The sequence below is a fragment of the Prorops nasuta genome, unplaced genomic scaffold (assembly GCF_024137725.1).
Source record: "Prorops nasuta isolate Cenicafe-Biocafe unplaced genomic scaffold, Cenicafe_Pnas_1.2 PNAS00002, whole genome shotgun sequence".
Lineage (NCBI taxonomy): Eukaryota > Metazoa > Arthropoda > Insecta > Hymenoptera > Bethylidae > Prorops > Prorops nasuta.
This window is the reverse complement of record NW_027116799.1, coordinates 3,873,409-3,890,198: the sequence shown is the minus strand read 5'-3', so window position 1 is coordinate 3,890,198 and position 16,790 is coordinate 3,873,409. Positions and strand designations below refer to the sequence as shown.

At 37.3% G+C, this 16,790-nt stretch overlaps 1 protein-coding gene across 1 annotated transcript in view; it reads left to right on the top strand.

The window, feature by feature from the left end:
- The window catches only part of nAChRalpha6 (nicotinic acetylcholine receptor alpha6), a 166,699-nt gene that overhangs the window by 71,667 nt on the left and 78,242 nt on the right, over nt 1-16,790 (top strand). Inside the window, exon 5 of the mRNA XM_066740696.1 lies at nt 14,985-15,094. Within this exon, the coding sequence (XP_066596793.1) occupies nt 14,985-15,094 (110 nt within the window). The remainder of the gene's footprint in view (nt 1-14,984; nt 15,095-16,790) is intronic.

The following is a 16,790-nucleotide window of genomic DNA, read 5'->3' as shown; positions in this document are numbered from 1 at the left end:
CTCTTCTTCGTCTCATCATTGTTAATGTCGACGTACAATGTTGCGATTATTTCATTTTCATAATTTCAGCATTCGAAAACGATTCCTTATGTAAGTATATATATATATATATATATATAATACACACGTACGTACACAATATACAAGATCTATATCATTAAAAAGTCCTCTCCTGAAGTTTGGCACTCGCAGTTTCCATACGAGTGCGCTTCGCGATTTCCCTATCATAGCTCGCATCAACAACTTGTACGGTTAGCATAAAATCGTATAAGGCGCCACTACTCTGGGCTCCTTCAAAAACCGATTGAAACAAAGTTTTCGGTCGGCTCGGAGATTTATTATTTCGCCAGGAATCATCTCTCCGCGAAACCAACAGCAGTGTGCGGAAATAGGAAGAGTCTTGAAATATTTCGCAAACACACATAAATTCAGGGTAATGTGCTTCGAAAACTTATTCCACCGCGAAAAATGAAATATCACTTTTCTCCGGCATCGAATTTGTTTGTAAATTCTGCACCTCGGAAGCGCTTATCGCGCGATCCACAATTTTTCTCCCAGCAGGCGCGCAATGATCCAATGAAAAGAAGCGATGCGTGTTACACGTTGCGAAATCACGCGAAATATACCGACGAATTGGAGCTTAATCGCGCTTAATACGAGCGTGGAATCGAATTCTGCAAACTAATTCCTAGTTCCTATCGATTTATTACTGGAACAGTTTCGTGGTTAACCTTTATGGCGCGTGGACCACCGGATATATAGGTATCCGTCATTAGAGACGTGTGCTCGACGATCCATAAATCATGCATTACCAGATACGTCTGTGCACTTAATTTTCGGCTTTGCGCCAACTTTAATCGCATTACGTTATTCTCTTGATTTTACTTAACATATTGTACAATCGTTCGTATATGTATTTTCTATACCCTCGCATGCTATTTTATACTGCACAGAAGCAACGATATAACGTCAATCGAATGATTTATTCGTGTAACTCGTTTCCAGATTATTTATCCGATAAACACGCCTGAAATTATTAACTTTATAGCATGTAATTTATTAAGGAGTTATACACTGGTTGCAATATTATAAATAATAATTGTGTAGGTATATTGGTTTTTTGATTTATTCGAGAGACTGTCCTTTTTTTTCTCATAGTTCTACTAAAAGTTCTACAAGATCCTCCAGTGCAAGAGCAAAAGTAAATTTTCAAAGTAATGACTTGTAAAATTTAATTAAAGCTTCATAAGACAGGAGGCTGGTTCGAGCGAGCGTTAAACTTGCTTAGTGGGGCAATTTTTTTTCTAACCGACGAAAGTTAGAGAGGTAGCATTTTTACGTATACGAGTAGAAGGCATATATACGTATAGGTTGTTAATGGCAACCGTAAATTTTCAAGCGTCCACCTAGAATGTGGCCTCGGCTCAACGAAACCATTACAAAGAATCCAACGGGATGGTTTGTCGATAAACTATAGTGATAAATGTATACTACCAGTCATATATTATTGGCACTTACCTTGATAGCATGGTCTGTTTAATATTTAGTACTAGCAAGTTTTATGTAACAACACCACCTGTTTCTTAGAAGCCCTCCCTCTATGTATTCTCCAATCACTCGTAGCTCACAATTGTTCCGAGACGAATGTCCAAAAGTCGATATTCACTTTTAATAGAGGAGGAATTCTTTCCAGTCGCTTGAGAACGAGATGCACACATTTCTCATCTTATATTTTCACGCAATTCTATCATTCTGAATAAATTTACTCGAAAGTTTTCAAACGCGTTGCTTTCACTCTTTAAATACGAATAATTGCAGCTGGGAATTTAATTTCAATAATCTTCAAATCTTTTCATACATTAATTAACTTTACAGCTTCATAAAACTTTCTTAGGATGTTTAAGCAAGACTAATTGCATTTTGGAATGGCGTGTACCTTCCCTGTATATATATTCGGCTACTCGGCATGAGTAAAATGCTTTTAAAGCAGAATATTTCACTAATTCTAGCGCACAAATTTTCTACAATCGATTCGTTTTAAATCTTATCTCTACTCCCTGTAAAAACTTTGTCTCGAAATAACGGAAGAAAAAAGTCAGTTTAATCCACGTTTAATCAGGCTTTCCAAGCGTGGTAGAAGCAATGGTTGTTGAATTGTTGAGGAGGATCAAAGCTCGAACCGTAACAATGAACACAATAACTATTCGGTTAAATTCCTGAAATTCACTTAACTCTAAATGTAGAAATTTTCAGCTTCTAAGAGTTACGGTCATAGTCATAGTCGTTTAACATTGTGAAACGAAGTTACGCTGTTAATGGCTTCACTAAATTCTCCAACTGTACGTGCCACATAGATGTGACTCGGGCTAAGGTCATTACGAAAAATCCGGCAAAATGAACTGCTGATAAAGGGGTAATAAACCCATCTTTCCGCAGCCATGTGCTATCACAATATCTCTTTTCCAAAGTTCACCAGCCACACGCCGATTGTTTTACAAACGAATATTTGCAGGTAGCACCTATAATACGTTATCCAATCCCCTCGGAGAGATTTAAACCACTTGGCTGGCTAAAATTCAATTCCCATTCGTAAACCGTCCAAAAACCTCTTCATCGTCTCGTAGAATAAAAATTTCAGTTGATGCAGAGTATTAAAAATAAACCGATCAGTGATGGCAGGAGAGGCGTTTGTCATGGTAAGCAACATTATTATAATTACAATGCTTCAAATTATGCCAATTGTTCCATGAACAAATTCCATACAAAACCGTACTACATTATTATTAAAAATGCAGAGTGCTCTTGGCATATCTCACTGGCACACATATTAGTCCATTATTGATTAATTTTTATGTGTTATCAATATAGAGACTATACATTTACCTCATAGATTCTGGTTATTAGAAATCTATACTACCCACGTTCCTATATGTATACAAAACCGAACAGTCGTTTCCTTTTTCATATAGAAAACTCAAACTGTTTCTGTTGGTTGACCAAAAAAACTGGTCTTTTAGCCTTGCACTATTTCAGTGTCACGTGTTGAAAGTGCGTTAATGGCATCTGTAAATTTTGAAAGAGGCCAGGAGGCAGAACAGACTGGTGTTGGCATTGGCACAGGCAACGAACTGGATCCATTAGGAAGAATTCGCCACATGGGCCGCAATAAACGAATGATAAACGAATCTTTCGCTGTGTGTTATCGATATCCCCACGGTGTTCTAAAGAGTGTTTGGCCTGGAGGCAGGAGAACAGGGGGGGGGGGGGAGGGAGGTGGAATGGTTGAATGTCGTCGATCGTTAGCGTTAGTCGAATAAATGGACTCTGGGCAACATAAACATTTCTACAGGAAAGGCTCAGCCAAGAGTTTTCTTCTGTTCTTAGCTTTGATGCTCCGGGTATATAGCCATATCTAGCCCTCTTTCCTGTGACTATAGTGTAAAGCTGAAGAAGGAGCCAGTACATGACCTCGAGCACTCTGACTGGAGGTCTGATTTATAGCCCAAAGTTGATTTCGATAATTTCTCCTGTAGCTCCATGCATTTATCACGCTCTGCACTAGTTTCGTCCTAACTGCATCTTTATCAAACGTTTCCCCTACCTCCTCTTTGGACAGTTAAATCTATCTTATCCTTCATCAGTTTTCCCTCTTGTGGCTATATATACAAAGCATTACAGGAAGTCTCCTGCTTCGTAAGAATTTTATTTGCAAAAACTGATGCTCGCGTATACCTCTTTCTTTTGACAAATCACGATAGTGAGAAAAGTATACTCTTAAGACAGATCTTTCTCTCTTTTTCATATTATTTTTTTTTGTCTCTAGAAAGCAGAGACTTTCAAAGCATAGCGGTATAGAACAGCGCAACAACAGAGTGGTTCGTAAATCAGTGTTGCGTTGGTTCTAAAACAATTTTAAATATATCATTTGGAGTATCTTTTCACGTGAAAAATACACCGAAGCTTTATTTATCGTATCTGTTTCTACAGTAATTATACCAAGAGAAAAAGTAAGCTTCTTCTTCCTCTTTTTCGTTGAAACAGCATTAGCTACAAATTTCAAATACAAAAGTCACAACTACAGCCTGGGTTATTCCTCAGGGACAGCTGGATATATGCAGTGCAGTCCTCGATAACTAGAAAGTATACCACGGATTACATCTGTGAAATCATTTCGAATCGAAGTGCGAGAAAAGAGTGGGTAAAATTCAAATTATAACTTTGTATATATACAAGTTCGTTTGAAATCCATTCGTTCGTTAATGTGAAATTAAAATGAAGAAATTCAACAAAAAAAATTAGCAAGAGAATATAACGAAATTTTCGTGCTTGTAAATCGGGATAGAAAACGTGGAATTGATTTTTTTCCTATGTGTCGAGCTTGTCGTCTGTAGGAGGATAGTGGGTAGTTACGAGACGAGGACATGGAAAATCGCAACACGAGTGAATCTCTTGGGAGCCGAAGGTAAGCTGAATCGAAGCGAGGCCTAGGTCGTCGATCGTAATCGATAGCTCGATAAATAGTCTCGCGTAGACATAAACATTCTCGGCGTGTAGAGGGGTGGTGGATTTTTCTCTGGTGGTCCGATTCAGGGGGTGAAAGGCAGAGGGGTGGGGAGACGTTGGATGCGCGATATCCGCGCGAGGATTCTTGTAAGACACCGTAAAGAGTACCCTAGAGCCGGTAGCCGGCTGATTTATTGCCCGTAAGCACGGACCAAAGCCGAAGAAACTCTAACCTTCCACGGGCCACCTCCTGGGGATTCCCTAGAACGAATGCGTCCGTCGAGTTCGGGTAATCGAGTACTACTACTGCGGGGACATTTAATACTTTGCCTCCCTGATTCCAACGCTCGTAGAATATTATTCGAGCCCCACCAATACCCCTGAAATACCTTATACATTTTTAAACTCTCCTCTTACCCCCCCCCCCCCTCCCTCCGCTTTTTATTTTTTTTTTCTTTCTTACTTCATCCTTTCTCATATATAAAGCTCGCTAAAACTGCAGAAGAGGCAGAAAAAAGTTTTTCCTTAAATCTTACAATCAACTCTGATTCCACTTTTGAAAGTATGAAAGGCGTAGATTCTTAGCTTTCTAAATATATTCACTGAAGAAGCTATATATATGTATATATTGTAAGAGTAACGAAGCTTACAATCTCCGAAAGTGAAGGAAGTTAGAAAAGCATCACACGCTCTTTATTTACATGCTAGCGATACAATAGTTCTTAGGAGACTGACTCCTTGATCCTCACCCGTACGTCGTCTTATCCCTACTATTACTATAGTGTCACGTGAGGCCGGATGACGACGCTTCACGCTTACAATATATATGAGGGTTGCAAATGGTTGGTGAAAGTCTACGTGAAACTGCAACTCATAAAATATTATTGCATTGACATTATACAAGCAGAAGGATATAGTTTGATTATTGATTTGTTCAAATTTCGATTACCTTAACAGCTAAATTATGCATATAATGCGCGTGTGCTGTTAGTGAAATCAGCTTTTATTTTCCCACATAAATAAATTAATTTGCAAACGTTTGATAGGAAAACAAAACACGTGTAAATTTATTCTTTCGAGAAGAATCAATATTGAATACATTTATTTTTTAATAAAACAAATAATATTTTGGTGAAACAAGAATTTTATTAATCAGAATCTTTATCATTCAATCGAGAGTAAATTCTGTGCACGGTTGACCGTTATTTCACAGAATTAATGGTTAACTTGTTGCAGCTTAATTATGTTTTTATAAAAATCCAAATCGCATATCCACGATAAAACCGAAATATCGATAAAACACTACAACATTTTCGTTATCCTTCCATCATACATATATATATATACATACATAAAGATAAAGGGCTTTTCGAAAATGCTTTCAAGCATTTCCTTTTCACTTGTCAAGTATACTTTACTCCTAAGAGGATTATTTGGCACAAATAATACACTATACTACATAACATGCTAATAGAAAAACAAATCGAACTGGTTCGCGTGACCTCGCGCTATTTCACATTATTTAACGCACGGAGATAGCCCGAGGCTCGTAGCACTGACTAAACTCGTTTAGCCAATTATTTTCATAGCATTTGATTCGCGATATATCGCTTTTGATGGATTTTCGTCGGTTCTCCAATAATAATAATAATAATGGTACAGAGAAGTAGAACGCGCCTCTATGAAGAAGTGGAGAGGGCTTTAGGGTAGGGGAAGAAGGGGGGGGGGACACACACTGAACGTTTGAAAGCTGTGTGGTAACCAAAGTGCGTGGCTCAAGCCCCAATTTGCGAGTGGGCATCGCTGGAAGAGAAGATTTGCGCGTCAGTCTGTATGACGCGTTAATCCGCGCGTATATGGACAGACGAGTGGAAATCTGCGATGAGTGACGAAACTTTGGCATTTCCTCAAAACCTTTCCTGCAAACCGTCCGACCTCCGCTGAAATTTCTATCTCGGCACGTTGTTAAACGTTTGCAGCTCCTCCTGCACGTAAACGGATTTTCTCGGCGCAGCCAAAAAACTGCTGTATCGCTGAAACACCGTCGTCTGTCTCCGTCGTGACAAGCCCCCCCATTGGCTGGTGCTATTTCACTATTTTGACTACCGCAACCCCACGGCTGGCTCGTAAGAATTCCTGGCCAAGTTTGATGTACCGCAAAACGAGCTCTTGACTCATCTCGCGCGCCTCCCTTCTCGTATTCCAGCACGTCAAGCGTTAATTAAGCGACGCTACAACACAAAACTTCTTGACTCGATGATGCGAGAGCGAGAAATGTACAGAAGTTAATTTACCGGAAGTTGTAGTGGAAAGTCTGCAGCACCACCCTATGCTAATGAGTATACTTAATCGCATCTATTTAACTATAACAACAACTTTCATATAACCGAGCTTTACTTTTAAATATGGCATTAGTGAATTATTGCTGTCACTCGTGTGGAGTTTGCAAAGGTTGTATAATTAAACGAATTTTTATTGATTTTATTTCGGAAAATGCATTTTATCGTACATTTTGTTGAAATTAATATTGTGGTCTTTGAGAAGAGTTTGGATTAGAGAAGAGGAAAAGGAGTTTTTTGACAGAGTGTAGGTGAGTTGGTGCGAAATTAGATGATCTTGATTACATACAAGAAATTCTTACAAACACTTTTCTTTTATTGTATATTGTGAGAATTCGTTAAAATTTCTAGTAAATTGTTTGATAAAAATTAGGGTGATAAAGTTGACGAAGGAGTTGCTCGAACAGAGGGCGGGTGAGTGTCGCAAGAAGAAGGTGGGGGTGGAATAAGATGGTGTTGATTATGCAGAGAAGCGACGTATCTTTGGTCGAGCGTGCGAACTCTAATGAGTCACGTCTGGTTTGGGAGGAGCTAGTGACTTGGTTCTAGCGTCGTCAAGACCAGCAGCAATGGAACGAAGGCACATTCAGAATGCAGCGTGTTGTCTCCAATTACCTCTGGCTCACTCGCGGAAATCCTTCGTTAGGAGGCTTCCAGTTGCCTTCAGTAGGATCTCGCGCTCCACTGAAAACCTCCGTGTCCGCGGGCGCACCAATAATTTCCGGCCTTCTGCAGTTACAGCTGCAAATGCAACTGCAAATGCAACTGCCTGCAAACTGCACGTGCTTACCGGTCCATTTGCCAAACGCCAGAGTCGATGGTGGCGGCGCAATTCTGATATTTCGCCCTCGGAACGTGCACCGATGTTGCGCAACGCGCCTCCAATAATTTACCGAAAACTAGCCTCCAATTTGTTCCTCGACCGACTCCACTCACGAAAATTCTACCCCCTCCTACCCCACCCCACTTACGCTCCATCCCCTTGAAACGAAAGATATATATCCGATGTACGGTATATATTTACATCTCGTCCTGATATCGAATTTTTATTTCAGCAAATTTGTTAGTTTATCAAGAGAATCTCGCGCGAAATTCGTAGTGAACTGGTATAATTGGAACTCTATTTATAATTCTGTATACTACTATGCAGTTTAAAATTTGTGGTACAGAAGTTAAGCTTAAGCCAGTATTTTGTTTCGAATGCTGATGTTTCAGCTTTTTCAAGCTTTTATAGGTAAAAGCGTATGTTTTATAAAACGTAAAAAAAAATACACTAGAAAAAAGCTCCATGGGAGCGGGATTTACCATACATACATGTTAAATAATGCCAGTTGTATTTATTTTACATCGCTCCGATGCTTTCAAGAGATTGTAAATTTATATGAAAACTTGGTATGAACGAAAAACTATGTTCGTTTGTGGTGAAATTGTAGAATTATTCGGGTAGATGGGAACTATTGTTTCTGTTAACGAATAGGCATTTTGGGATTATGGTGTATATGTAGCGAGATAAGAAAAATTTATTCGTTACCGAGGAGCCTAAACAGTTGGAATTTCGGGATTTCAAGCGGACTTAGGCTGCAGCTACCTTGCTTGCAGCAGCGTTGTAATTTACAGAAACCACAGCGTGTAACTGGCTCGTTCGTTGCAGCACTGTTCGTAAATTCGAATGGAGTATTCAGAAACGTGCTTTACCGTCCATCGAGGTATATTTGTGATTACAGCGTTCAACGACACAAACAGTTGTACACGTGTCACCCTCTCCAACAGCGAAGCACTTAAATATATATATATATATATATATAGCATATATCAGAGAGCATTATCAAACTGTTTAAATAATAAGTGACATTATTATCACTGTGCTTCCTCGTAAATTGAAAATGTTTGAATGACCGAAGCAACTAATTATTTTCCCAGTAATTTTTCACGTGGAAAAAAGAGGAGGTGTGTATATGCATGGACACTGATGGATCATACACGTACAATATAGCGTTAGCATATTTAGTACGTTGAATAAAGCATGATGAAGGAAGGAGAAATTTTAAAGAGCTCAGCAATGGCAGTAGTACAGCTCGATCTGTGGCACGACGCTTCGAATTTCACTTATGATTTCCCGTCACATCTTCGAGCTTTTTATCTGTCATAGCCATCCAAGCTCTGCTAAAAGCTTTTAGCAGAACTTATAGGCCACTTCGCTCTGAAAGATGGTGCCTTCCTTCGTCTTTCGACCAATTACGGAAATTGTTCTCTTTATGGAATACTCATTACTTCCGAGTTTAATATCCTCCATCATATTCCCAATCACGTGAGCTGGCATGAATCATTGAGAAAACGTCAAAGGCAAAAATCTATAATCGTCCTCTATGAAATTACGAATTAAGTGCAAGCCTGATTAACAATTTAAACTCTGTCGAGGCACTCCTATTCCAACCTATTAAACGCACAGGCGTTCCGGAGCGTCAGATACAGCCAGACTGAGATTATTCCCCACGCCAGATTGCACAATGCGCCAAAAAAGAGAATTAGAAAAGGAGCTCTTTCGCCAGTATTCGTGCGCGTTCGTTCCTATATATACCTACACATGTCCACCTGTGTATTATACTATAGACACACAGAACGTTCAGCTAAGCACTGTAGCATTGAAAAAAGTATAAAACTTTATTCATTATACGAAGTAGCCAACTATCATTTTTCACGAGACGCATTCGTGGCAATTATTTTTGGATCAAGATTAATAGATCATTCCTCGTGAAAGAATCTTTTAAAATGAATGCCCGACCTCTTTAGTTTCCCGTAGAACGATTGTTGTTTCTTTAACAAAAAATAAGAAATACAAAAATCTGTGAGTATTCTACATGTGCAGGTCCTGTATTGGTGGTTTTAGCTTCAAAGCCTCTCGTGCCAAGCCACTTGTTTACTCGTAGGTTGTTAAATAAACCAGGGACTGATCGAGCCTTGAATCATCAATAGTTACCAAATCAACATGATTGATTGCAGCGCCGTACTATAGTTAATGGTGCTTCATCCATAAACAGCACAGCTTTGTCAAAGTCTCCTTCTCGTCTTTATAAGTATTTTCTATTAAATTTAAATGACGAGAGAAACGAGCAGTGAATGGATCTTTACAAGTTACTGGAAAATGAAGACTTTAGATATGATATAAGACGTAGATTGGTGCAAGCTTTTTTCTCATCTTGGGTAATCTACCTAAAATTAAGCTACACGAGTCTTTACCAAAGTCTCCTATTGGTTCATATAAATCTTTTCTGTAAATTCACATTAAGAGAGAAACGAGCAACGGATAGATTTTTGAAAGTTATTGTAAAATTAAGAAGTCACATGTGACATAAGACGAATAAGTGTGATGCAGGCTCGCTTCTTCATCGAGCTTAATCTACCCAAAGCGAAGCTACACGAGTTAACCCGACTCAGGCCAATCTCCTCCGCCGCATAACCCGATAATTCTAATTATCCTAACAAGATCAATAATTTCTGAGCTCGCGCTCACTTAGTATATATAAGCCACGACATAATCGTTCACCGAAATTCTGTCGGATCTTATCGTCGAATAAGCGTTCATAGATCAATTTGAACGAGCGGATTTCACTACAACCACTCTGAGATTCCTGTTTTGATAGGGGTGGTAATTTCACTAGCAGATTTCGCTGTGTAATAGCTACTTTGAATATTGTGCTCTCTGCTGCACCACGCGGCTGGAACATTGAAGTACATTTAATACTGCTTATATATATATATATATATATATATATATATACAATTAAACAGATGCTAATTTAGTCACAGTGTTCGGAGAACAGCTGCTCCGATTTGACATCCATTTCTAGTAATTCAACGAACATTATGAACTATGAGTGATTATTGAAATTCGTCATTATACCAACGCACTGTCAGATTTTCCAATCTCCTCTAATGATAATGTTAATTATTACTGTGAGAAGTGAATAAAATGCCTGTCAATACAATAATCATAAGCTCTTGCATGATTTTCTCCTTTTTTACTACAAATGTTTCTATTCGAGTCACGTTTGGTTGTAACAACAATTATCATGAACTATAAGTTATTATCGAAACTCGTCATTACCAATGCATTGTCAGATTTTTTAACTTTCCCTAATGATAATGTTAATTACTACTGTCGGAATTAAATAATACACCTGTCAATGCGATAAATATAAGCCTTTGCATGGTTTTCTTGTTCTTTAATTCAAAGGTTTCTATTCGAGTCACGTTTTGTTATAACAACGAATATCATGGACCAAAATGATTATTGAAATTCGTCATTACCAATGCATTGTCAGATTATCCAATCTTCCCTAATGATAATATCAATTCTCACTATCAGAACTGAATAATATGCCTGCCAATTCAATAATAACAAGCGTTTTCATGATTTTCTTGTTCTTTAATTCAAATATTCCTATTCAAGTCATATTTTGTTATAACAACGAATATCGTGCATCATGGATGGTTATCAAGATTTGTCATTACTAATGCAGCGTCATATTTTCCAATCTCCTCTAATGATAATTACATATATAACTATACCACAACCATAATTAAATAAATTACATGTCGACACAATAATCACAAGCTTTTGCATGATTTTCTTCTTCTTCAATTTAAATGTTCTATTCTAGTCACGCTTCATTGTAAAACACATAACGTTAATCATTAATAGACCCATTAATTATTTAGTTATCCTTGCATATAATGCATCATGCAAAAGTATATGCAACGATTGTATAATATTGGAGGAAATGACGTTGTGGGAAAATATAGCGGAAACTGGCGTAATCGATCACGACATTGCGGTGGGAAATGATAAAGTTTTAGCTTAACGGAAACAAAGTTATGCACTCATGAACAGAACACCATGGCACATTAATATAACAGACGTCTGCGTAAGCAAAGTGAGCTTCAAATTTCGTACTGCAGTGTGACGGATAGCAAATAGCGAGAGAGAGAAGGTTTAGACGCATATATATATATATATATATATATGTATATGGGGTGTTTCAGGGACTGCAAACTAGACTTTAAGGGATCATGGGGGATGTAGTTATAAACAACTTAAACACGAGGTCCATTTATTAAAATTTTAAACGCGGTACAGTGCAATGAATGAGAGAATTTCTCGATTAATGAAAGTGTCGTGTATTTTCAGAATAATTTTAATATTCCACTTCCCAATTAATAAATAATTCAAACGAAAATTCAAAATAACTATAGTTAATGTGAAATAAAAGGATTATTCAACGTGTCCTTTCGAGTCCTGGCTAAACCATGGAATGATCATGGCTATATTCCTGGAAACCTTGTGGTTTTGGAAAACGACAATATAGCACTGACCTTAACCCACGGCACGTGTTGCATTAATGCGCATGGGGCTACCAGTCGAATGCATGTGTGCCCACCATTGCGGTCATCCGAAGATGGATAACATGCAGCAAGTTGCAACCTCACGTACCACGGATGAGTCTAAAGGATTTTTGTAAAACGCTTCAACTCTTTCAGTCTCCGGTTCAGCCGCAATTTTTCACGTCCATCAAGTAATGCAAAAAATTCTCCCAAATAAATCCTTCGAGCAAAACTAAATTCCCACTAAGCACCGGATCGGACACAATTCTAAATGAACGCTGACACCAAAATCTCTCCACATTCATCACCATTGTAACGTATTATATATAGTTCTGACTATATTGCACAGCTCGTTCGAATGAATCGTTGCAGAACACTGCAATTGTGCAAAAGTCAACTATACTCCTGTTTCACGTTTACATTCATTAGCGTATAAATTGTATCCACGTTTCTTACACAAGTACCTCGGAGTTTTCTCACCACGAGACTCTTCTGAACTTGTTCTTGCTGAATGAATCAAATTAATTAAGGGCATAACGATATATGTATATTCTGGAATAAAGTGGAGGACATAAAATTTCGTTTTTAATGACTTTTTTGCTATATCAACTTTGGTATCGTTCAAATGTGGGTTTGTGATCCGTATAGTGTGCAGAATGTACGAGGCGTGAGAACGATTCGCATCAAATACGATGTGTGCGACCGTAATAATAATTATTCGCTTCACGTTCGTTGCTGCTCTGTTATACCTTGCTGCGTTCGTAGATTCTCTCTTAATACGAGTGAAATTAATTAACAAAAATATCTTCGCTCAAAGTTTCATCAACGTATCTGTTCTCGATATTTTGATTATAAATGCTGTTGAATAGGGGAATAAAAAACTCTGGTCTTTGTCTCGAATCGTGAACGAAACTCATTCTTTTGACAAATATTGTGGTAATAGGGGATAAGCTATTTAATTTATAATCATTTTAATCGACCTGCCAGGATTTATGAAGGCAAAAGAAAGAGGGTTTTTATTTACCAAGGTAGATTGAATCTATATTATCGTTTGTTATAGATTCGGACGTTTACTTAAGCTGTATAATAGAACCCATATTTCCAGCATCGATATACTTTCTCAGCTGCCATCTTTTCTCTTGAAAAAGAAACCCATCTACCATGGTGCAGTTATAATTTTTCATTGTAAACTTATACTTCGAGGGAAGTAAATTATTCTTGTAGAATTTCACGGTGAATGTAATTAATTTAATTTGATCTCTTGATTTAACTGGGACGTTTAATCAAGGTACGAGTAAAGAGTGCAAGATTGTTGCGAGAGAAGCTGCTGAAAGAAAAATGAGCTTCATAACTTTGAAAAAATCTCGTAACTGACAAAGAATGACAAACTAATAAATCGTTATTTTTTATATTATCCTGTCCTGGCAGAATGCTTTACAAGGTTTTCAAAGATGGTCGTTTAATACATGTAATATGGTCAATAAGGTATGCCTGTGCCTCCTCTTGTATTACAGTAGGTCTACCTATATAGACACACTCAACGACTATAACATTAAGTATTACTTGTGACCTGGCTTATGAATTATACAATAGAAACAAAACTTGAGGGATTTCTCGAGTTTGCTACGTGTAGAATTGTGTAAACAAGTTATATAATACAGGCTATATATAATATTAACACGTCTATATAAAGTAATGATCGGTAGAATTGACATTTTGCTGCAATTTTTTTCATAATTGTATAACAGCTGAGATATTTATTTTTAATTGCCTAGTTACGTTGCTGACTTTTGGTACGTACAAAATTTATAACAAAACGTACTTCTTAACTTATTTTAGGATTACCTTCCTTCTAACGCTTTATCGCAGCAAAGTGAATAGTTGTTGAGCTGTTAAACTTTTAATATTTTAATTCGTCACGCGTGAAATGACGTTTTACGTCGTGCTCGATGAATGACGTTGACAATGCAATATCGTTGCAATTAGAAAGATTAACAGGTACTCGCTCAATATTGTAATTGAAAAACTACCAAAATAAATGCGATAAATTTTTCATAACCGAAAATTGCCCTTTCAGATTACTACGGAATATAATACGATTACAAGAGATTCATTATTAAAGTTTCAGGTCCATCTTCCTCGAAAGAGAAAAACCTTCGAAAATTTCGTTGAATTATTATCACGAAATTCTCTTGTAAGAAATTTCTGGTTAGTGCATAACGTAATGAGGCTAAACTTAGCATTCGGGCTAGAATGAAAATATACATTATAGAGCGGTCGCGGAATTGTGAAATTGAATTCGTAACTTTTGCAAAAATTCATAGCATTGTGCCACGTTCAATAAGCTCGGAGGATTTTAGCGAGTATTGAATGGAGATGCTTCAGGGCCAGTTTCATCATTGAAAATTGCTCTTCGGAATTCGGGGGGAGGGGTGTAGACAGAGGATAGGGGGTAAATGAAAGAGGAATTTGTGTTTATGGCCACTCGAATGAATTCTACGACAGAATTCATGGTCAACTTTCTGCTGCTGCTTTACAAGATTCCATTAATTCCACTCGAGTTATTTGGAAAGTTCCTTATTCTACGAGACTGTACGGTGTTAAAAGGAATGCTCGCGTATAATGCATCCCCTGAATAATCGGGATCGAGTAATTCTTGCAACTTCATTGCGCTCGCTATCTATATTCATTGGCGAATTACCCAGACAAGGAGCAGAATAATTATAATCTCACCTGATGCTCTCTCTCTCTCTCTTTCAGGAATGGACGGACTACAATCTTCAGTGGAACAAGTCCGATTATGGAGGGGTGAAGGACCTTCGGATCACGCCGAACAAACTTTGGAAACCGGATATACTAATGTACAACAGGTAAACTGGTCATGTTTTCGATTCGTAGCCATTTAGATACCCCACTGGGTATCCCTCTGTGTAACGAATTACATTTTCAGAACGATTCGTTTAAGTAACGTTTAGAGTAATACGACTCTAGCATAACTAATTCGATATGCCAAAATATTGATCGGAAATAATACTCGCAATGCTGTTAGTGAGGCATCGCATGCCATATCAAACGGTAATCGAGGAATAAATTCAAAAGAGAGGATTAACGAAAACGGAATAAATTTAAATTTACGTTTGTAGAATCTATGAATGCGAAAATAATAAAATGCGTCATGCGAATTGATTATTTTGCACATTACGGTCTCTTCAATACCGCACTTATATCGCGCTATCGTTCCTCTTTTGTATAGGTTAATATATAAGACGTAGCGCGTGACGAAACGCACGGTACTGTATTTGTTCAATCGAAAAAAAAAAAAAAAAAAAAAAACGTAATATACTTATGACCATTCGAAAAATGAAAACTAAGATTTTAAGACTGTTTCAGAAATCTACAGGGTCTAAGAAAATAACGATGCACGCACAGTAGCAGAGTTACATAATTTTTCTTTCTTTAGTAACAAGAATGCCCTTATTTATCTTACATAACATTTTGAAATTAGTTTGTTTTTTTATAAAAAGTGCAAAGGGTACGTAATATTTCCCCCAGTGTTGCTTCGCATCTTATTGAAAAGTATACTATTGCCTATACTATACCTATATACTATATCGAAACTTTTAATATGCATGCATTTACTAACTTCTATTTTAGTACTATACTAACGAAGTATTTTATCTACTTGTACTTTTTGTATGTCCACTTATCTTTTATTTGTAAATATTGTACCTACGTAAATATTGACCCTTACTGTAGAAATTTTTATATATATCGAGCGAGTCGCCCAGTGGGATATATAATTTCATACAATATTTATCAGTGGCTTCTTATAGGAATAGTATACTTGGTAGAAAAGCAGTAGTACACCACTTACTATCACAATACCCATAAACTGGCTTATATCAAAAACATATAAAACAAATATATAGTCCCAAAGTATATAATTAGCAAATTCCATCAAGGTCACTGGTCGACTCGCGTTAGTTTACTGGCACAATTACATGCAAATAACTAAAAAAAAGCAAGAGTATAAAAAACGCATATATAGGTACTTACCAGTAATTTTCATTTTTCGAACGTAATATCCGAAAGGAGGCAGCCACAGCGTTGAATAACTCATTCTCTCCCACCTACACGTATTTTCTCTCTCTCCCTCTCTCTAATATGTATATATAATATACATGCATACTTAAAGTTTGAAGCTTCATTGAATTTCCTACCTTCGGCTTGTCGAACAGAAGCAAGGGGAGAAGAGTTATTATACTTTATATATATATATATATATATACAAATACACATTATTAGCTAAGTACAAACTAAAACACACACACACACACACACACACACTCAAACGTAGTATAAAATGGAAAATACACGAGAGAAAGAAATGCAACGTTGTGTCTGTCTCGCTATCTCTCAACCCCTCCATAGTTTTAGATTAATTAGAGTTAGAGTAATTATAAACGACATACTATACGTATATATACTATACTTTACTATACATACGTAGTTTGTAGTTGAATTCAGGGCTCTCGAATGCGAACGGTTTGCACGTTCGCGTTTCGA